At 39.6% G+C, this 22434-nt stretch overlaps 1 protein-coding gene across 11 annotated transcripts in view; it reads right to left on the reverse strand.

The window, feature by feature from the left end:
• The window catches only part of AGFG1 (ArfGAP with FG repeats 1), a 1878478-nt gene that overhangs the window by 100183 nt on the left and 1755861 nt on the right, over positions 1 to 22434 (reverse strand). For 8 of the 11 annotated variants that reach the window (XM_044070432.1, XM_044070431.1, XM_044070430.1 and 5 more), the window contains one exon: positions 10358 to 10405. The exons of the other annotated variants lie outside the window; for them this stretch is intronic. In XM_044070432.1, coding sequence (XP_043926367.1) covers positions 10358 to 10405 — 48 coding nt within the window. The remainder of the gene's footprint in view (positions 1 to 10357; positions 10406 to 22434) is intronic. 11 annotated transcript variants of the gene reach the window in all.

Consider the following 22434-nt stretch of genomic DNA (forward strand, 5'->3'; position numbering starts at 1 on the left):
TTTTTTTTTTTTAACATTTCATTAGAACCCATTTTTTGTACACAGTTAGTTTACCAGGGAGAGTTCACACTGGAGGGTTTGGATGTCAGAAAGTAACTTAACAATCCCTAGTCTGCAGTTTTCTGCAAACTTTGTTAGCCATAGGTCTTGGCTTTTTTCTTGGAAATCTGAGATGTAAAGTCCAAAAATGAAAGGTTGCAAAACTGAGCCTGGAGGGAGACCATTGGTCAATTTCATACATTTTGAGGAGATTCTGCAACTTGCACTGTGTGGGCAATGTCTTTATGGGTTAATTTTTAATGCATTTATCTTCTGTATGATGCCAGAATGGGGAATTGTGCCAAAGCCTATGGCCATGTCCATGTCAAGATATGCTGTGCATACTGCATGGCCACTGTCTGCACACACTGGTAACTTTTTGAAGTAGTTAACCAGATTCAGTAGACAGGATCTATCCTTCACAAATCAAAACTGTTGGGGATCAAGTTTTCTTGACATTGCAGTTAATGAAGTCAATTGCAGCGTGCTCCATGGCTTTGCAGATGAGGCTTGTAAGACTGATAGGTCTGTAATTACCAGGGTTGGCAGTTTTTAGATATCCTAGACTCCACTACGTTCTGTTGCTGTAGGGGTTGGCAGTAAGGCCAACCTTGTAGTGGGGGCATCACAACTGCAGTGTGCCATTCATCAGGGTGAAACCAGCAGTTAAACGTAAAAGTTTAAGGTGTGGGTCTGCAAGGCCATGTTTAACCGTATTAATTAAGCAACTACATATACACTCATATCCAACGGAGGATGTATTTTTGGCATTGGTTAGCACCTTCAGTAAATGATCATAACAGATAAAAATTCAGACTAGACATTCAGGTATTTCAGGGCTTTGGACAGAAATTTCAGGGATGAAGTTGGCACTGAATTTGTCTGTAAGGATTTTATCAACGTCTACCAGATCAGAACAGAAGGCGCAATTTTGAATTACTTCAGAGCAATGTATGGTACTGTTTTTCAGTTTTCTAATATCACTAACGAAAGATTTATAATTATCCTTGGCATCAGAGGCCATGGGTGCATTTAGTGGAGCTGACAGCAGTTTTCAGTCTTTTTTTTTGTAAAGCTTTTGATATTTCCTTGTATAATTTAGTGAGTTTCTTTCTTTTGATGTTCAGTTAACTTTAGACAGTGGACCACTATGAGGGTTTAGTTTTGCACTGCTCATGATGCTGCTAGCAATATACATTTTTCTAAATGGGTATAGAATGTCTTAGTGAAGCTTGCTGCTGTAACATGGTCAGAGGTGGTGCAGTCAAAAGAGAATTTTTACATCTCATGATAGAGAAGGTTGAGATTGGCATATTTACAGTCCTTAAATTCAGTGGGGCTTGCTATACGGACTTCTGGGGTTTAAAGACGGTCACAAGTTTGTGGTCTGACTTTACTGGGAAAGCAGATCCCAGAGGAGTAGTAGTGCAAGAAACGACCCTATTGGTAATGAGTACAGCATGGTGGTGGCCCACATTTATGTAAACGGCCTAGTGCGTAAAACTCTGATTGATATGTACTGAGAACTTGACAGAGCTTTCCATGGATGTCACAAATGTAGGAAAGGCCTTAGTACTGATTGAAATCCTTCTATCACCAAAAATGATGCTGAGATATAAAGAAAAGATGACTGACTTTAACAAGTGACTAAACACCTTGTGTCATTCTATGGGGATCCAATATGTGTCAGCACGGGAGGAGATGCATGCCAACCATTATTGCTCTGCCAAGGACTGTTTGCACTTTTATTCCAAGGCTTCTGTATACTAGTGAAAGCTTTTACAGACCCCACTGTGCCTTTTTTTAGCCAAGGACCAGTTGACAAACCTCCCACCCTAACTTCCAAAACAAATCGATCATAGGTTCATAGGTAGGTACTAGGCTATCTGCCCGAAGGCATTTATAAGCCTAGCTGGAATGTGTTGGCTTTCGCCGTCCCCTTAGATTAGTTCCCTGTGTCTCTGTCCAGCAGAGCCACTGAAGTGATCCCTGGGGTAAATATTCAGTTTCCCATCCACTCGTCAAGGTTTCTCTTGAAGAGGGTTATTGAGGAGCTCTGCCTAATGTAGATTGGAATCTTGTTCCAGAGCATGGGAAGTCTCTGGGATAGGAATCTATCCCTCCAGCACGTCCTATTTATTGCTGTGGTGAGGTTTAGATCCCTGGAATGTGTGGCTCGAGGGGATATGGTTTTCTTTAGGTGGAGCATGTCCATCAATTCTGGGTTGGACATGGCCTTGTATGTCAGGCAGAGATCACCTCTGAGTATGCGGTATGTAACGGAGTACAGCTGGAGTTTCTTCAGTCGAGCTGCATAGGGCATTTGCTTGAGGCCAGTGATCCTCTTGGTGAGGTACTTCTATGGTCTTTCCAGTTGTTGCAGGTGTCTTGTCTTGTAAGGTACATCCCAAATGGGGCATTGTACTCTATAATGGGTCTGATGAGTGATGCGTAGAGGGGCCCAATGACCTCTTTCGATCTGGATGCAAACCCTTTTGTGATTAGGTGGGCTACACAGAAGGATTATCTAACCACTTTGGCAATGTGATTATCAAAGGAGAGGTTACTATCTACTTGGGTCTCCAGATCCCTTATTATGTCTTCCATATTTAGGGGGCTACCACCTATGTGATAGTTTGCAGGTACTTTATTTTTTCCAAAGGGGGTGACTATGCACTTTTTGGCATTTAGCTTGAGGCCATGGTTTTGACACCAGGTATCTGCCTCAGTTTTGGAGGATGTCTGTGTCAGCCGGAGAGTCAATTATAGCCCCTAGTTTGCAGTCGTCTGCGAACTTGGTCAGCCACAGTCCTCCTGTGCTTGCCTGTACCTCTGAGAAGTATATGCCCAACCGGAGGGATCCTAGGACTGAGCCCTAGGGAATGCCACTTGTAACCAGTTTAGAGTCAGACCTAGCTCCCGCAACTCTTACCATGTGGGTTCTGTCCATCAGCCAGTTGGCAACCCATCTCATGACGTAGGGGTTTATGTTCAGGCTGGTGAGCTTGTCTATAATACCTGAGTGGAGAATTGTGCTGAAGGCCTTTGCGAGGTCTAGGTAGGCTGTGTGGACCACCTTTCCCTCGTCTATACCCTTGGTAACTGTCTCAAAGAAGTCCACCAGGTTTAGGAGGCATGATCTGCCCTTAACAAAGCCGAACTGGGTAGGGTCCAGTGTTTGGAGGTTCCCAATGTCTCTGTTAATGAGATCCATGATGATGTGCTCCATAGCTTTGCAGACCAAGCTAGTCAGGCTTATAGGGCAATAGTTCCCGGGGTCCGTTGTGGCTCCACCTTTGTGTAGCGGAATAACTGTTGCTGTGCGCCACTTTGTGGGCACATAGCCTGTGGAAAGGCTGAGTTTAAACAGTGTGTTTAGGTGAGGGGTTAGTTCATCTTTGAGCTTGTGTAGGATGCAGCCTGGGACACAATCCGGTCCCATTGATGCTGTGTTTTTGGCTTTGGAGATGGCTGTTTTAACCTGAGTGTCTGTGATTTCAGGGGCACTACATTATTCTGGTATAGTTATGGGCCCTTTTGGGGGTGAGAGGGTGGGGTGAAGTTTGCACTGAACCTGTCTGCCAGGATGTTGGCTATATCGGTCGGATCAGTGTATTTTGTGCCATTCTGCACTAACTCTGAGCAGATCTGAGAATTGCCACTTAGATTCTTGACATAGCTAAAGAATGCCTTGTGGTTATCTTTGACGTCCATGGCAATTTTTCTTTTGAAGCTAGCTTTGGATGATTTTATGAGGGAATGTAGTTTCTTGCTGACACAGATCAGGGATGTCTTCCCTTCTTGGGATTTTACTCTTTGCTGTACTAGTTTCCTCCTTCTATTGTATAGCTTGTTTATGGCAGGGGGTCCACCAGACTGGTTTCCTTTTCTTGGAGGAGTGAGTCTTGGTTTTGTTTGGGATAGCACGATACATGTATTCTTGTAGGTGCCCATAGAGTGCATTAGTAAAAGATTTTGCAGCTTGGACAGTGTTATCCTTTAGCATGGGGGCTTTGAAACTTCCCACCTCGGTCTTAAGTAATGTGAAGTTTGCTTTTGAAAAGTTTTTCACGGTGGTTTCTTTGACCGGGGGTGGTGGCAAAATGTGGATATCCAGAGTGATTAGTTTATGGTCAGATCTAACCAACGAGGGGTTGATGTCCGGTGTGTAACACCGGTCGCCCATGTTGGTGATGACCAGGTCCAATATGTTGCCACCTCTGGTGGGGGTGTTAACCAGTTGATCCAGGGCGTTTGAGTTTATAAATTCTAGGAAATGTTGGGCAAGGGAGTTTGTACTTGAGTAGTTCTCCCAGCTAATGTTTGGGTAATTGAAATCACCCAAAATCAGGGTGTTTGGTAGGATCTTTATGTTTCCCAGTGTTTCCAGGAATGCGGAGTGGAGGTCCTGGGACATGGTGGGTGATCTGTAGCAAGCTATAATTTGAATAGCAGTTTTGCCCGTTGTTAGTTGCACGTGGATGATCTCTGAAGCATCCTGCTGTGCCATTAACCTGGAGGTGTGGGTATCCTTGATGAATATGGATACTCCCCCCGCCTTTTGTATTTCGGTCCGGGTTTTGTGGACAAAATGTATGGTATGAGTTGTAGCCTGGCAGTGCTGGGGTGCTCTCTGCAGCCTTAAACCAGATTTCTGTTACTGCACATATATCGATTTTTCCCAGACTGAGGAATGCCTCGAGTGCGTGCATTTTGAGGTTTAGACTTCTGGCATTGAGTAGCATTGCCCTCAGTTTTCTGTTACTTGTGCAATTTACGGCAGTGGGTTTGTCTTTTGAGCCTTGCCTAAAAAAGGCACTATGGGGGTGGCAACAGCCTTGGCCAGTATTCGAAAGCCTAAGGGTGACAGGTGCAAGCCATCTCTAGCAAAGCAGCGTTGCTTGTCGAGCATGTCATCCCAGGCTGACAGACACTGGATCCCCTTTGTTGTATGACACCAGAAGCTTAGCCAATTGTTGAAATTGACAATTTTTTCTCTATACCTTGGTATCATTCTTGGTGAGGGCAGGATGGTACTCAGCATCACTAGACCATATCATGATTATGCTACTTAATGTTATAAGCCTAAATAGTAAACTACCAAACTCTGTGACCTTCCTGCATCTGCCGCATATCCATGTATGTGTTGTTATAGAAATATGGTTTAAGTGCCCAGAAAGCACATCCCCAGTATCTGGATTTTCCTGATTACCACTCATTTAGACCAGATGAAAACAATGGCTGTGTATAATTTATTAGAGACATTACTTTGAGACAGACATGCACCGACCCTCAAGAGGCGCTTATAAAGATTCAAATCATACTAAAGATTAGCTACAGAACTCCCTCTATGTCTCTAGAAAATCACACAATACTCCTCAATGTTTGGCAGGAGAGACTAGACAAACTACAAATTCACAAACATGATTTTAAGAAAACTGCTGAGAACAAAACTATAATTTTGGACTGCTGTAGACTTTTGTTTTAATTCTAATTTTGGATGGTTATTTACTTTCGATTCTCAGCTGGAGCGCCTTCTGTGTGGAGTCTGTATGTCCTCCCTGTGGTTGAGTGATGCTTAAAGACATGCAGGTAGGTGCGTGCGTGAAGGTTGGGCGTCGGGCTGGCAACTCAGCACCGTAAAAATTCACTGCTAATCATTAGCGGACCGGAGTTCCGCTGTGGTGACCCCTAACCGGGAAAAGCCGAAAGGTATTAGTATTTACTCTTATTTTAAAAGAGACAGCAGTAAAAAGATGATGTCAATATTTACTTCCTAATTTTTGACAGTCCCAAATTTACCTACATATATATAGCCCCCCACATAGTATGGTTATATACTACCTTCTGGAAAGAGTTATTCATTCAGCTTGTAATTATCCATATCTATGGTTTCCAACGTTTAAAATAGGTGGGGGGGGGGTCTCTGCACCCCCTTACTATATAAACTAATTCCAGGATCGCACTACAGTGGGGAACAATAGGGTTGGGAGGGTGGCCTAATGGTTAAGGTGTTTGCCTTACCAACACAAGGTGCAAAGTTTGAGTCGGCTAGGCTTAAAATGGCTCGCAAGGGCAGTTAGCCTAGTACTAACATATGAACTTATATGAACATATGAACATATGAACTTATATACCTTTCAACGAAATTATTTTCAGTCAAATGAGTTTTCAGTGAAGTAAGCTTTCAGTGAACTGTGCTCAGCAACTGATTTTCAGTGAAATGAGCTTTCAATGAAATGAGTTTCAGTGAAGTGCGTTTTCAGTGAAACAAAGTAGACCCATACATTAGGCTCAAGCAAAGTTTGTTTTACCTTAATTACAACGACTGAAGCAATGTGCCAGTTTGGTGACTTTTGGTAAAGACCTAGAAGCTCACAGCAAATGTTGTAAAAATAAGCCATTTTGTCAAAAAGTAGCATGATCCATGAGACTACTATTCTCAGGTGGTGAAATTGTTTCACACATTGTGTTTCTAATATGCAAGATCAGGATTCCACATGACCCATTTTGTCGGTTCAGGCAGTTTTTATTTTGTACAGATTCTACTGATAACAGCTCACCTATTTTATTTCTTCTGTATTTAAGTGTTTATGGTTGAATTAGCCCAGTGATGGCTTCTGGCTTTCTATTAATCTGTCTAATGCTTAATTTATTTATGTGCAAACTCTGAAAAAAGATGGACTGATTAATTGTGTTTTGATCTTTGATCCCTATTCATAAACTCTTGTTGTGACTCGCACATGAAAAGTACATGGAAACAGACGTTTGATCTATAAACCAAAGATCAGGTCTTATAATAGTTTTTCAGTCATAGCACTAAACATCATGACGATTGTACAGACTAGTATTTATTTTTCTGTTTTTATAGATGGTGAATTCTTCCAGGTAATGACATATCCTTAATAATTCTGCATTTAAAGTGCAGGATATTTTGAGAAGTGTTTTGGTACTGACTACAGATAACTGGACAAGTACCATAGCGCACAATGATGATTCACCCACTCATATCCTGTCATCTTCCAAAACTGTTTTGTGTGCAAGGAAAACAGAAAAAAATGTATGACTATATTCAGGTAAATTACAATAGTCTTCATTTTCTATTGACTGCCTTTACTTATTTGGGGACATTATGTTTAAAATTACATCTGATATTGAATATATGTTAAAGCCTTTGATAATGTATTGCATAGACTTTCATGATTTAACGTGTATGTATTTTCATTTTTTTATAATATAAAGAACACAAAATTCAAATACTTCTATATTTTTCCTTGCTTATGTATACTTTTTCCTTTAGGGGAGTGGTGTTAATGTTACATTTTTGTTGTTAGCCTTAGACTGGCAGGAGAAGGAAGAGTAAATTAAACATCAGTTAATTAGACCTTGGCCTCTAGAAATTAGTAGTAGTTACATGAAAAGAAAACACAGAATTAGGGGACATATCTGGGATATTCTGCAATGTTATAAGACTGCAAATAAATTCCACCATACAGCTCAAGTAAACTACTTCTAAATGTCATTTATGTCTATTTACAGACTTCTAAACTTTCCAGGAAACTGGGAACTTTTAGGTACTAGAAGAATGGCTGAAGAATGTGTAAAGGGGAAGAATGGTGAAGGACTTAACTTCCCTTGTGCTTATTTTTATGTTGAAAACTTGGATCCTTCTGAGGAGGAACTGATAACTTCTTGAGCCTTTCATTCATCTCCTCTGGAACTCCCTTTAGAATGACTTTTTACTAATGGGAAGTTCATATAGTGAGTAAGGTTTTTACAGCAGTTTGAAAAAACTTCTTTCAGGAAAATCCTACTTTTCCCTCTTTTTGTAGGTACAAAAGGATGATACCCCTCTTATGTCCAAAGAAGGCATCATGGTTAACAGGGTCACGTCAGTACTGCCTTAATATACCCAGAGCAAGTCTGGTGTCTTAGTTAGACATGGAGTCTCATGACTAATCAAGACAAGGCAGACCAATGTATTCACTGCCCTGCAGTTCCACTTGGCCATATGGCCTTCAAAGTTGGTAGGTTTTCTGATGTAGCTTTGAATAGTTACCCTTGGTGTTAACTTTTGATCAATAAATTCTTGCATCTGCCTCAGGACAACAATCTATTGGATACTGATATGTCCCTGACCACTGAAAGCTGATATAGACAGTAAGGAGGTGGTGGCACGTTTTTTGTCATACTTGTGATCTGCTGGTGGAACATCCAGTGAAAGGGATCTCACAGCATTACGAACAATGTCCAAGGTTGTCTTCTAAGGTCCTTTAGAGTTTACCCAATTGCCTCTGTCTAGAGGCCACAGATGCCATGGGAGGATACAAGGCAGTATCCTGTATATCCTTGCTGAAAAGAGGAAGATGGGGATTAAGTTAAGCCTGTGCTTGGTCTGCCATTATAAATTCAAAATCATCTCTTTCTGGGGAAAAGTAAAACATCACCAGGTTCACAGCTTCTTCAAAGGTGATAACCACAGGAGACAAACTTGATGAAGTAATATCATCATCATTACAGCAACCTAGAAAATCACGTACAACGGAAATGTGCAACTATATTCATTTTATCCTCTACACTATCTTCTACACTATGATTTTCTCCATTAAGTGTTAAAGTATTAGGGGCTCCTGTCAGTGTAGATGACGATGCTGCAAATGGTGTTAAAATGTCTAAATGGATTACAAAACATACCTGTGCCTCTTGTACAGCCACATATCTTACATACATTTCAGCAGGCAAAGCCCACACACAAAGACTGGGGTTTTGTCTGTGCCAAATAAGAAGTCTAAATTTTACTTCATATTTTGGAGTCAAGAAGAATTTGAAATCACACTGCCTACTGCCACAATCTCCCCATTTTTTTTTCTCTCAGCTCTGCAACATCTCTATTTCTCACTCTCTCTTTAGGAATTTTTTTTTTAATTTACCAAGAGCTTTCAGAAAATAAGGCGGTATTTTTCTTTTCTTGGTTGTTAAACCTCTCCTTCCATTATAGTTTCAACTGTTCTTCATTTGCCTGCCATAGTTCTTCAGTTCTCCTTCAATAACTAGATCTCTAGTGCATATCTGTTACTTCTGGTGATCAGCTTGAACTTTTTAAAAACGTTTACAATTCAGTTTAGTGTGGTCCACTCACAAACAAACTGTACAATTCATTTTAGTGAGTTCCACTCCCAAGCAAACTGTGCACTTTAAGTAGAAATCTCCAGATGACAGCTGTATTCCACAACACAGTTATTTAAAGGCAGTTGGGACAAAAGCCATATATAACATAACCAGTGATGGTATCTGCAAATGATGCTAACATTAAAAATGTACTGGAAATAGAAACATTTGTATACTGTACTCAATGGTGGGTGCAAAAATGTAAAAACTAAGCAGCTTAAAATAAAAACCTAAGATCTAATAATAGTCCACTTGACTGCTGCAAACGATAACTTAAAATGGATCATGCTAGTATCAGATTTGTGTATACTGCCATAAGACCAAACTGGGTGATATACAGCACAAGAGAGATCACAAAAACAGGTACTGCTGGGGAAACAACACTAATGAAAAAACTGACCACATTTAATAAATGATAAAATATTTCCTCTCAAAATAAGATCTGATATGAATAAAATATCCATGTTTACGTGAAAGGAGATACTGCACTTTACTGTAAGCAGCCTACCAATAAACTGCTTCAGTATGGTCCCGACATTAACATTTTTATTTCTCAAATTTGGTACCTAAGAAATATATCTTTTAGCATCTGGTAGAATTCGTATCAGACACAGAACACAGGTAACAAACTGACATTAAAAAAAACAAACAAAAAAAAAACAGCAGAAACAAAATCAGCACAGTTTCTAATTAAAAAACATATACAGAATGGTGTGCAAAGCAGTACAGCATATTGTTGCAACCTGAAGACAAAATGCCACTCTACAAGCAAAGAAATAAATAATGACATCCAACAGAGGTCACTGTTAAGCCACCACGAAAGCGAGTCCCAGTGATGATTACAAAGTAAATAATAAGGTGCATTAAAACTAAAGCAAAAATCAATTATTTTGAAGCAATGCAAGTGTAAAATCACATTGAAAAAGACAAAATGTCATTTTAAATTGGTACAGGTAATGAGGAAAGACAGAAGTCTGCCAGCAACTAATGAAGGATTCCACATACATCCATGGCTGCCACATTAGAAACAAAGGCAAAATCAGAAAGTATCTAGTTCAACATGCAGTGAACTGGTGCCTTGAAAAAGGACGCACAGCAGATCAAAAAAAGCCACACTGAGTCAAGACTAAACGTAACGGTGGCCACCTACCAAAATGAGCTGGATGAAAGGCCTGGCTGTGTACTGCTCCCAGGAGACCTTATTGGATATCACAGAAAGAGCAGACATAATATGAAATTCATTATGCTGAAACGTTGCCAAAAGAACTAAAGCAGTTACACAAATTAGCTTCAAAAGTTACAAAAGTATTAGTTTGGTTAGTAATATGAAGACCAGTTACAAATGAACACTGCTGAATCTGATTAATGCTCTGTTAATAATAAAACAGCAATTCAGAAACTCAATACTCACAATATATCTTCTAAGCATTCCAGCCAAGTCGAATAGTAGTGAAGAAAGTATATTATCTAACGGACTTTCGCTCTATATGTATATTGCAGTTTCCACTCACTAAACAGTACACATTTCTTCAGAACAAAGCTCTTTCCTCTCACACAGCAAATGCCTTTGCAAGGCATGTCTAGGACATCTAAACCTAAACTGTATGTAGAGATCAGCACCTCACCTGTTAAGGGAAATACACTCCAGGAACTGTAATCAAGTATCAGTAAAGACTACTTACCTGAAACTGAAGATCTAGAACATTTTGAAAACAAAAGCTATTGAGCATTCACTATAAAAGCCAATCACTGGGACAGTTTTCTTAACATCTGGCTATATCACCTGTGGGCATTTGCACTGGCCACTTAAAAATTTTGAGTACTTATGCATTCCTTGGCCCATATCATCATCCCTGCACGTGTTTTAAGGTGTTAAGTGCTAACAGTCCCCAGCTGATTAAAACTGCTCAAACTACGTTCCATATGCAAGAAAAGTGAACTAAATGACCGGTAAAGAAGGACCCAGATAAGCACAGTGACTGCCCCATAAAATAAGTATTTGTATATAATTTTGAGGGAACCTCAGAAGTGGTTACACTTGCATAGAATTGTAAATAGCAGTATACAATCTTAAAGGCAAAAAGAAAGGAATGATGCCAATATCTCTTCTAGCAAGGTCCTCTCCAATGGCACCCTGCTCTTGAAGCAAAAATCCACATTACACTGCTTACATATGGTATGCAGCGAGTACCACATGGAAAACCCTCACTGCAGTGGTAGACCAAAATACAGTATTAAACTCAGACTGTCAAAAATGAACTAAATTAACTGCTCCATGTAATTGACTTTTCTCACTGCTCAAGAGTACGAATCATCCCATCCAAGAGTCTGGTTCAATAACAAATTTAAAGTAAAAAAGGAGGAGAAGCCCAGTTATGAAGTATAGGAGTAAACACACCAAGGCAAATGTCCACGAAAAAACGTAAACTCCTAATACTGCTAAAACCACACTGAAGGAGCAAAAACCATAAATCCAATGCTCTTTATTGTAGGTAAGCGGTTTCGCAACCAGCCCTGGTTGCTTCCTCAGACCAAAGATTACAAAAAAAAAAAAAAAAAGCATTGGATTTGTACTGGATTTTACAGTGGTTTTTGCTCCTTCAGTGTGGTTTTATTCTTTCAGAGTGAATTGAGTTTAACCACAAAGGACAAGGGGCACTTGACTGTTTGGTGGTAGAATGTGATGCAGTGTGGCAGCCAATCTTTTCCCAGAGCAAAGCAGATGAACAACCAGTTTCCTTAAATCATACAGTCTAAGGTAAAACTGTAAAATGCAGAGGATATTCAAGACACGAAGGGTGCACCCTACCCCCATTATAATTCTCTCATACATTTAAAAAAGAAAGAGAATAAAAAGACTCGCAGAAACAAATTTAAACAGTTTTCAGTGTCTTTTTTGATGTGAGCTCTAGGCCAATTCCAGCTGATTAAACACTACCCCTGAACATTTCTGATATGGCCCTAGTAGTCATATGGCTGTCTCTTGTGTCTGGCACTAATGCCCATGAGGTTCAGAGAAGACAGTAAGATAACAGGGGAGGAATTGCAGAGTTTGAGGTGCTGAAGTTTACATTATGAAATGGACAAGAATAATGAATATTCTCTTTCACTAACTACATCATCTCTCAAGGATCCCAACTTTTTAAAGGATCTAAAGATTAAGTTTATTTTAAAGTAGTCATAATTTCTTATTTTTCCCCAAGAAGTGTCTCAATACCTATATGTGAAACGTAAAGAAAGAATCCTCGGCTATCCCCACTTGCACTTAGTTCTGAAGGACACTACTTTCTGTGGTAGAAATAACCTCAAACATGGCTCCTTGTGTACCCAGCAGTGCTGACCATTTTTACTGGTGCCCATTAGACTTAGCTGCACTTCTTGGAAGATGTTCACACATTGATATATCATCAGCCAAACATGTCTTGAATACCCCCTGGAAATGGGCTGCAGAACCTGCCAGTATGAAGCAATACGATGCTACTTGTACTAGCCTTAAGAAGATACTGTTTACTTATTAGTAACTGCATTTGAGATAGCATGTGACATTCCTTCAGATACCTTTATTCAACTTTACATTTCATAAGCAGTTAACTGCTGATGGTGAAATCTCTTTAGTACGACAGCAAAAGTACAGTTGTGTAATTAAAAGTGCCATATCAGTAGATGTCTAAATAATCACTGTTGCAGTAGTGTTAAGCTATACGAGTTATAATCCTGTATAGGATATAACAGACAGCTTCCAAAGCTTCAAGGCACCTTTTACGCACTTAAACCATTACTCTGCTCAAGCCAAGTGCTCTAAAAAGAAAGGCGTGGGTGCCAAGCCTTTCAGAGCATTCCTGCCACTGAAGACAGCACTCCTCTCCAGGCTTCAGAGGACAGTTAGCTAAATTTAACACAGTACAGTAATTGTGACCTTGATTTAACAGATTGGTCTGGTTAGTGACAACATGCTATAAAAGCAGGAAGGGGTGGTGGCACTGCAAAGGATAGTATAAGCCCTCTTGGAAAGCAGTGTGCAAATGCGAATTAGTTGTGGCCAACACAACATTACTGTTAGGGTAGCAATAATAGGTAGTGAGCAGACAGTGAGGTGGAATAAATCCAGGGAAGACATAACTGTGCTGTATAGTGAGAAGGTTATTTGTGTGGCGCTGGTGTTATGGGCACAAGGCAGCAGTGTTCATTTGCCAAACTCTCAAGGTCAAGCACTGTGTGTACACTGGCCTCACCTTACGGTCACAGGTTTGGTTTATCAGGCCATCCCTAACACTAATAATTAAACACGCTTTTTCCTCTCAGATCAGAGGCTTCACTCACTGTCAGGCAGGTTCAATGTTCAGCATGTTTTGGGAGATCTGGGAGTATGTTTTTTGGGAATGAAACAAACTGATAGTTTTTAGAAATTCCATGCAGGAGACTTTTGTCAGAAATGTTGGGGAGCAAATTATTTTAACTAAGGAAATGATTCTTTTATGACACAGTAAGGTCCTATTAAATTTAATTCTGTTGGCTGCTAAAAAAGCAATTACTAGGTAACTGAAATCAAAACAAAACCAACCATAACATAATTGTCAAATGTTGTTGCAATCACTAGGTATCTGAAATCAAAACAAAACCAACCATAACAGAATTGTTGAATGTTGTCACAATTACTAGGTATCTGAAATCAAAACAAAACCAACCATAACAGAATTTTTGAATGTTGTATAGGAGATAATATAAATGGAGGAGGGATCTTTAGGAAAGGGAAAGAATATATTACATAGAAATAAATGGAAACATCACATTCCTTTTTACATAACAAAAGGAAAACCATTTCAAAACCTATAACCTAGAAAACTAATAAAAATACACTACAACCTTTAAATTAACTTCAAAAAATAAAAAAAGAAGGGTGAGAAAAAAATCAACATCACTCAAGCTTCATCTGGCAGATTTCTTAAATCTTACAGGGTTCGGGCATGACTACCAGATGAAAGCTTCTTTAAATTACACATCTTTCCCTACAGGCATGAAAACAAGACTGACTAATACTAGCATATTTAATTTTCAATTTAAACTTAAAACCTAAGGACGCTGCTCCTGCAATATTGAGTGCATAGCTCTCAAGTGAATCAGGGACACATCTCATCAGAATAAGTCACAAAGCCAGAAATAATCTGAGACTAACAGGGACAATTTATAAAATGTTGGTACTATTAACTTGTGATATGGACAGAATTGGAGTGTGAATTAGTTCTGAAGTAAGATTAGTCTGTACATGTAATTGCTGTCATTATTTACTCAGGTATAATTCACAACCTTTCTCCAAAGGTCACCAGTTTTATAAGGGACAGAGCTAAAATTTGAGTAAAGCTGAGGAATAGTTGAGGAGTATGACCAAGTGGACATCATCAATCTACAGAGATTCACTGTTGTTTTCCAACTTCTGTTAATGGCCTCCTTAGCTACAGACAAAAATTAATTACAATAATGCTTTATTATGTTTTGGTCATGCACCAGAAAGGGAAACGCACTGAAAAGTAGAGCTCTTGAGCTTCTCATACCTTTCCTACCAAACCTCAACTAATAAACCTCCCAATGCTGCATGCTAGGCACAGTCCCAGAAAATGTGATATCCTCACACAAAAATATTACTGGGAACCCCTAGAAACATTGCATTTAACTTTTGTGGACTGCAAAAATAGCTTCAGAGACATTCTAACAACATATTCAGAATAAGTGGCATTTCTTAGTGCACTGCATATACTACATAAGAATCAGCAGAAACCTAGCTCCCTTTTTAACTTTCTTCCATCTGACACATTTTTAAAATGAATACACAAATATAATGATCACACGACTCATCTCCCAAGTTTAACCCTATTTACATTAAGGAAATATGGTCAGTGAGGGAGAACAGCATCCTTTGATAAAGTCTTCAATATATTTTTGAAACCTTGACTAATCCTCTATATACAAATCTTATTGCTGACGATCATCCTTAAACCGATCCTATGACTGAATCTCACTCCTTTTTCTAAACTGCACCCAGACTTTTATATTACGAAAAGTCCTCGTTTTCCTACAAATATTGCTGCTTGCCCAGCCCTCATCTTCAATAAAGACTCTGCCAGGTGTAATATTCCTCCACATCTTCAGATTTCAAATCTCAGCTTGACCAATACAGTCCCCCAGACACAGCCTTACAGGCCTTGAACATTTGGCTTAACTCTCCATCACAACACGTTGTAGTCCTAGGCTTCTTAAGTTTGCACATCTGCTCACCAAGCAATATTATTGGCAATACATACTGCACAACAGTCCAACAAGAAAAGACCATGAGATGTGAAGCTTACCAATATAACTCAAAATTGGGAACTCCCAATTCTACCCATTCTCTTGGGAGAGTTAAGTTGTCCTATTCTATTCCTGCCTTATTATTTTTTCCATAAACATTTTGCTATTGTTTATTTACACATCAAAAATAGTTTTCTAGTTCAAAGGCAAAAGCTGAAGAGCATAAAAGACACCTCTTACAAGATTATCATCTGCAAAGCAAGCACTTGCTGCTCAAGGAATGCCATTTCTGTTAACATCATCTGTTTATCCAGTAATATCCCATATATGCCTTCCAGCATCTGTTAAACAGAAGATGCCATATTATCACTCTATACCTAAAGTTTTCATAATTACCCAAGGAGGAATACAGCATCCTCAGAGATACTGACAGCAAAATTCAAAAGCAAAGCCATAGTTTTTGTTGTATTAACCCCATATCCTGATAAACTTCTCCAACAAAGCAAATAACTTACCCAAATCCTCCTCTAGGTTCCCAAAGCATACTTAAAATCTGGATACTCTACCTTCACACCCAATAAGGTGATTGTTGCAGTACTTCTGCCAGCAGCTCCAGCGACACAACAGCTGACACCTTTGCCTTGTTCCCCTACTTACCTGCCACTCCTCAGAGTACAGCACTGACCTTAACACTAGCAACCAAACCCTAATGCAAAATTCTCAAAACAAATCCTTGCAGAACTCCAACAAATCATTCAAGGTCTCTCAGTCAAATGCACCTTCGGTATCCAAACTGACTACCATATGTGGGGATTTGCATTCAGCAGCGCAGTATAAAATCAGCAGCATCTTTAATACAGCATCCAAAGTTTGGCATAAGTAAATAAAACCACATTGGTCAAAGTCAACTAAACCTTGCCTTTTCTTTGACAGCTTGCTTGCTAAGATTGACATGAGAATTTTATAATCTTGGTTTAGGAAAGAAAATGGCCTGTAACAGTCTAGAAATGTGATGTTATGACCCTCTTTCAGAACCAGTGACATACCTACTTCATGCCACAAACAGAGAACCTAATCTCTTTTGAATCTTGCATTCGTCAACTTACAAAACACTCTGTCTTCACTTTACCCCCATCTCATACAATTCTGACAGCAAATCATCTAGGCCTAGGTTATTTCCTCTGGGTAAAGCCATGAACGTAGTTGACAATTTCTGCTCTGGGTAAATTCTCCCCATTATACTCAATCTTGGCAAATCCAACCCTGCTAAAAATTACTTCCTCATCTTCCAGAACCAAATCCTGGTCCAATGTTGAATTGAGATGTTAAAAATATTCCTTATAAACTTCTACAAAGCTGTCCGAAGATTTCTGAAATTCACAGAGTTAAAACTGACACATCAAAATTCTTACAATTAACTGCCCAACTTCTAAAATCTAACTCTAATACATCTTCTAGCTCTTACTGCTCCCATTTTACCTCTTCCTTTACTGAATCATCCCTGTTTTGAATGAATCTCTTGTATCTCCTGTAGCCACAAATACAATACAGACTTCATCTGCCTCCATATAAATCTTGTAAAGGGAGTCTGAATGACTCAAATTATCACACCAATCTACTAAGCACCAAGGGTGTTTTGAGGGAGACCTCAATAGTCCCCTGATCTGTTCACTGCCCATTACCATTCCCTGAGGTTGACAGAGGTACAAAGATTGACATTAAATTACTGGTGTCTAGGTGGGGTTCTATTTTCCCTTTTTAAGTCAACACACAATGCTGCTTGACCTAAAAGGAAAAAAGGATGATGCTTAACTGAGCCTATCAAACACAGATGCTCACAAGACACTAAAGTATCATCTAATTTAAAGTATCTTCTAAAGAAAAAAAACAACATGTAAGCCACCTCTGTCTGCATGTAGCTATGTATAAAGCATCTAATAAATACATACACAAAATGATTTCAAATACATTCCTATCCATGGCAACCTACACAAAATGATCATGGAGGACCCATGGTGTTTATCTGTTACTGCACTCTAGTCTCTTATTAATAAAACATCATCGTGAATGCTTAGTACTGACATCAGGAAGTCCACTATTTCCATTAAGCTAGACTTTGAGGTAGATAAAAGACATCAGTGTAAGAGCTCTACCCCCTCAAAGTGCCATTAACTGCTATGTAATGCACTTCCCTATCCTGGGGTTGGTCCCTTGCAATAAAATCAAACCTCCTAGCAAACAAAAGGGCCACTCCCCTACTCCTTGTTCTAACATTTGATGCAAATATTCATTAACTGTAATCCCTTTTCCCCAACTTGAACCCCTTCTGCTCTGACAGGTGGCTCTCCTGTAAAACTACTACTTGCCAAACATACTTCTTTACCCATGCAGTTACCTGAAATATCTTCTATTCCATAACACTACTCAAAGCCTGATGCCACAGAGAAGAGGATATTCTCAGCAGAAAAAAATGACTGTAGAATAACACCTTTACCAACTAGATTTGGCCACTGGAAATATACTGCATTTCTTACCAGATCTGAAGGGTCAGCCCACATCTTTCAAGCCCTTCAATATTATCTTTCAACACACTCCTTCAGCCAAAGCCTTCTTGGATCCTCCTGCAACTATGGCTCTAACATCAGAACCCAAATGGTCCTAGATAGATTACTGCAAATGATAAAACACGTTTCTTACAACTTCCCCCCATGAGATCCATGTCCACCAATTGACTGTGCCTGCCTAAAGCAGGGTGTGTCTTTAAGGCAGCCCACCCCTATTCCCACACACTCCAAGTTATTACTAGCACATTTGCTCACTCCAATGCTGCTTCAAAATACTTTTGAACGAGTCAAAAGAAATAAACTTCCTTAACACATACAAATATTTCAAGCATGGCCATTAATGCCCTTCTATTTCCCAATATACCAAAACATTTGTCCCCATTAAAAATGTCCAGGCTGTTCTTAAAAATATCTAAGCTAGTACTTGCTTTAATGTAATTTGGTAGTCTGTTCCATGCATCAGCTACTCTGTCAGAGACTCAATTACTACACTTCTCATTCCTATAGAATCTTTTACACAGGTTGTCTGATAATTCTCTAGTGCTTTTTGATGATTTCAAACATTCCCAGAGGTAATTGTCTCTAAATGTCCTATATACTTGAATAAGGTCTCCTCTTTGATATCTGTAAGAGACACTGTACAGGTTCAGATATTTTACTCTTTCATAATAACTTACATTTTCACATCCATGGATGCCCTTGGGATATTTCCACTGTACTCTTTCCAGTTTACTCATGCTTGTTTCCATATTGTTTATTCCATACTCAAGTTTGGGTCTAATGTAACTAATAAACAATGACTTAATCATTTTTGATTTCCTAGACTTTATAAATAGGTTCATAGGTGTGCACTAGGCTAATGGCCCTGGAGCCTTTATAAGCCTAGTCCATAGGATTACCCTGGCATTATGTCACCCGACCTTAGTTTCCAGTGGCTCTGTTGAGTGAAGCCACTTGAGTGATCCCCGTGGTGAATTTTCTATTTCCCATCCACTCATCAAGATTTCTCATGAAGACGGTCAGTGAAGTGCTCTCACATGTACGGGAAGTCTATTCCATAGCATGGGCAGTCTCTGGGTTATGAACCTGTTCCTCCAACAAGTTCTGTTGATTGTGGTAATGAGGTTGATTTCTCTGGAGCATGTAGTGCGGAGGTATTGGGATATCTAACATTTCTAACAAAGCTGGGTCAGACATGGCTTTGTAAGTCAAGCAGAGATCGCCTCTATGTTGGCGATATGAGACAGAGTTTTTATTTTTACTCTGTCCATATAGGACAAGTGTTTAAGGCCTAGGATCCTCTTTGTGAGGTACTTTTGCAGCCTCTCCAGTTGTTGCACGTGTCTAGTGAGGTACATGCCAAATGGGGCATTGTACTCGATGACTGGCCTAATGAGGGAAGAGTAGAGGGAGACAATGATCTCTTTCTTCCTGGATGCAAAACCCTTAGTAATGAGATGTGCCACACAGAAGAACTTTCTGACCACAGTGGCAATGTGGTGGTCAAAAGAGAGGTTGCTGTCAACCTGTGTTCCCAGATCTCTTATAACGCCTTCTGTGTTCAGTGGACTATCATCAATGTGGTAATTCATGGGAACTGGATTTTTCCCAAAGGGAATGACGACACAGTTTTTGGCATTGAGCTTAAGGCCATGGTTCTGACACCAGTCGTTGGTCTCAGTGAGGCCTTTCTGTAGGATGTCAACATCACTTGGGGAGTTGTTAATGGCTCCCAACTTGCAATAGTCTGCGGACTTTGTCAGCCAGAGTCCCTTCGTGTTGGCCTGGACTTCTGAGAAGTAGATACCAAACAGGAGAGGACCCAGGACCGATCCCTGTAGGACTCCACTTGTGACTGTTTGACAGTTTGACTTGGAGTCAGCTACTTTCACACTGTGGCTTCTAGTGATATAGGGGTTGATGCCTAGCTTAGTGAGTTTTTCTATGATTCCTGAGTGGGGGATGGTATCAAAGGCCTTGGCCAGATCAAGGTAGGCTGTATGAACCACTTTGCTTTCATCCACAGCTCTGGTGACTGACTCAAAGAAGTCAACCAAGTTGAGCAGGCATGATCTACCCTTCACAAAACCAAACTGTGTGGGATCCAGAGTTTGGAGATTCCCTACATCCTTGTTTATTAGGTCCATGATGATGTGTTCCATAGCTTTGCATATCAGACTTCTCATGCTAATGGGGCAATAATTCCCAGGGTCTGTAGTCACTTCTCCTTTGTGGAGAGGGACGACTGTAGCAGTGTGCCATTTGGTAGAGATAAAGCCCTGAGGTGAAGCTGTGACTGAACAGGGCACACAGGTGAGGTGCCATTTCACTCTGTAGTTCATGTAGAACACAGCCAGGGATATTTTCAGGTCCCATAGAAGTTGTATTCTTGGCCTTGGACAGTGCTGTTTTAACCTGTGCAGCAGTAATAATGGGTGGCAATCTACTGGTATTATGATTGGTCCTTTGGGGGGGGGGGGTAAAGTTGGGAGGGTGGCCTAATGGTTAAGGTGTTTGCCTTACAAACACAAGGTGCACGGTCTGAGTCTCACAAGGGATAATTGGCTAGGCTTAAATTGGCTCGCAAGGGCAGTTAGCTTATTACTAATCTATGAACCTATGGCACTGAATCTGTCGGCCAGTATATTGGCAATATCTGTTGGCACGGTATAGGAGGTACCATTGTGCAGTAGCTCAGAGCAAATCTGAGTACTGCCATGGAGATTCTTTACATAACTATAGAAGGCCTTGTGGTTAGCTTTACTATCTGCTGCAATTCTGTTTTCAAAGCTAGTTTTAGAGGATTTGATGAAGGATCAAAACTTTTTAGAGGGATCTCTTCTTTTTAAACAATCTATAGTTCCTGGTTGATATGATTAGAAAAACTCATAGCTGAATCTACCCATATACCCAGGTCCTTAAATGAATCTACAGTTTCAATCAGTGTGTGTTGTATTAAATATTCACCTTTCAATTTACGTCTTCCAAATCTCATATGCATAGTTTTGATGTATAAATGTATTATTCTCCTGTACCCAAATGGTCAATTCAGTCAAGTTATTTTGCAGACATGGCTTATCTGTAACACGTAATCAGTTTTACCCAATTTCAGGTCGTCTGCATATAGACAGTATAACACCTCAGATGAAAAGGTTAGGTCTGAAAGATGCAATCTAAACAAGTAAGATCCTAGGACAGAGCCCTGTGGGGCATCCTGACTGTAACCAAGGATTTCACCAGTCCAGTGACTGTATGATACTCACCATGTCCTATTGTAAGCCATGCAGCTATCCATCTTATCAAGACTACATCAATACCTACTTGTACTAATTTACTGATCAGTGTTTTGTGTATGACCCTGTCAAATGCTGAAGTTAAATCTATATAAACTACATCACGGCACAGATTTTCATTCATAGCTGTTATTATATTGTTGCAGAACATCATGTTACAGGTGGTAATAGCTCTGTTTTCAACATATGCATGCTGATATATAGTTTCAAGTCCCAACCTATCCAGTTCTGACAATAACTTACCCAATATTACCTTCTCCATTATTTTTCCACAACATGAAAGTAGACGAAAGGGTCTGCATGACTCTGGGTTTGTCCTACTCCCCTTTCCCTTGAAAACAGGTTTAATAAGCACATTTCCAATCTTGCTGAAATGTTCTCAGGTCACTGTTACTAATTCCATCCTCCCTGTGCTTTGTTTGAATCCAGTTTGCACAGTTCTTTCTCAATATAATCTAATTTGATTCCAGTATCTAGGGTTACCTGGATGTCACTAGGACAACTTATCACCCCTTTTGTGGAGCCAAACTATTTTGCATAAGATTTTGTAAATATGTCTATAATCTGTTGTGTCTGAGAATAAATTTTAGAATCTGCACACAGTTTATCAATTTGTGTACTTTTACTCCTTCCATATCTTATGTAGCTATAAAAAAGGTTTCCTATTATGCTCAATATCTTTATAGAAATTTTCTTCAAATTTTTCTTGATCTTGTCTCACACTATGCCTAATCTGTTTGCCCAGATTGTTTATTTCAGTTTTCAACCTTGCAGTTCAACCTCTCTTCCTTTTCTTATATTTTTGCCTCTCACCTTTATTAGATATCTTGTTCTTATGGAAATATATCCCCCTGAAGTTGTATGCCTAGAGACTTATGTTAAACATTTTTTTTTTTGCACTCGAACAATTCCTCTTTCAAACTTTCCACATTCCATCTGCAGTTTTTCCACTGAACACCTCACTCCAGTTAGTTTTACAGAGGGACTGTTTTGCTTCCATATAATGTGTAATTAACCTTCTCTGCCTTGGTTTAGATTTCAGGTTGGCAGAATTATCTAGCAACAAATTAACCTTTATAACCCTATGA

The sequence above is a fragment of the Protopterus annectens genome, chromosome 4.part1, assembly GCF_019279795.1.
Source record: "Protopterus annectens isolate FY-2018-M chromosome 4.part1, PAN1.0, whole genome shotgun sequence".
In the NCBI taxonomy this organism is placed as follows: Eukaryota; Metazoa; Chordata; order Ceratodontiformes; family Protopteridae; genus Protopterus; species Protopterus annectens.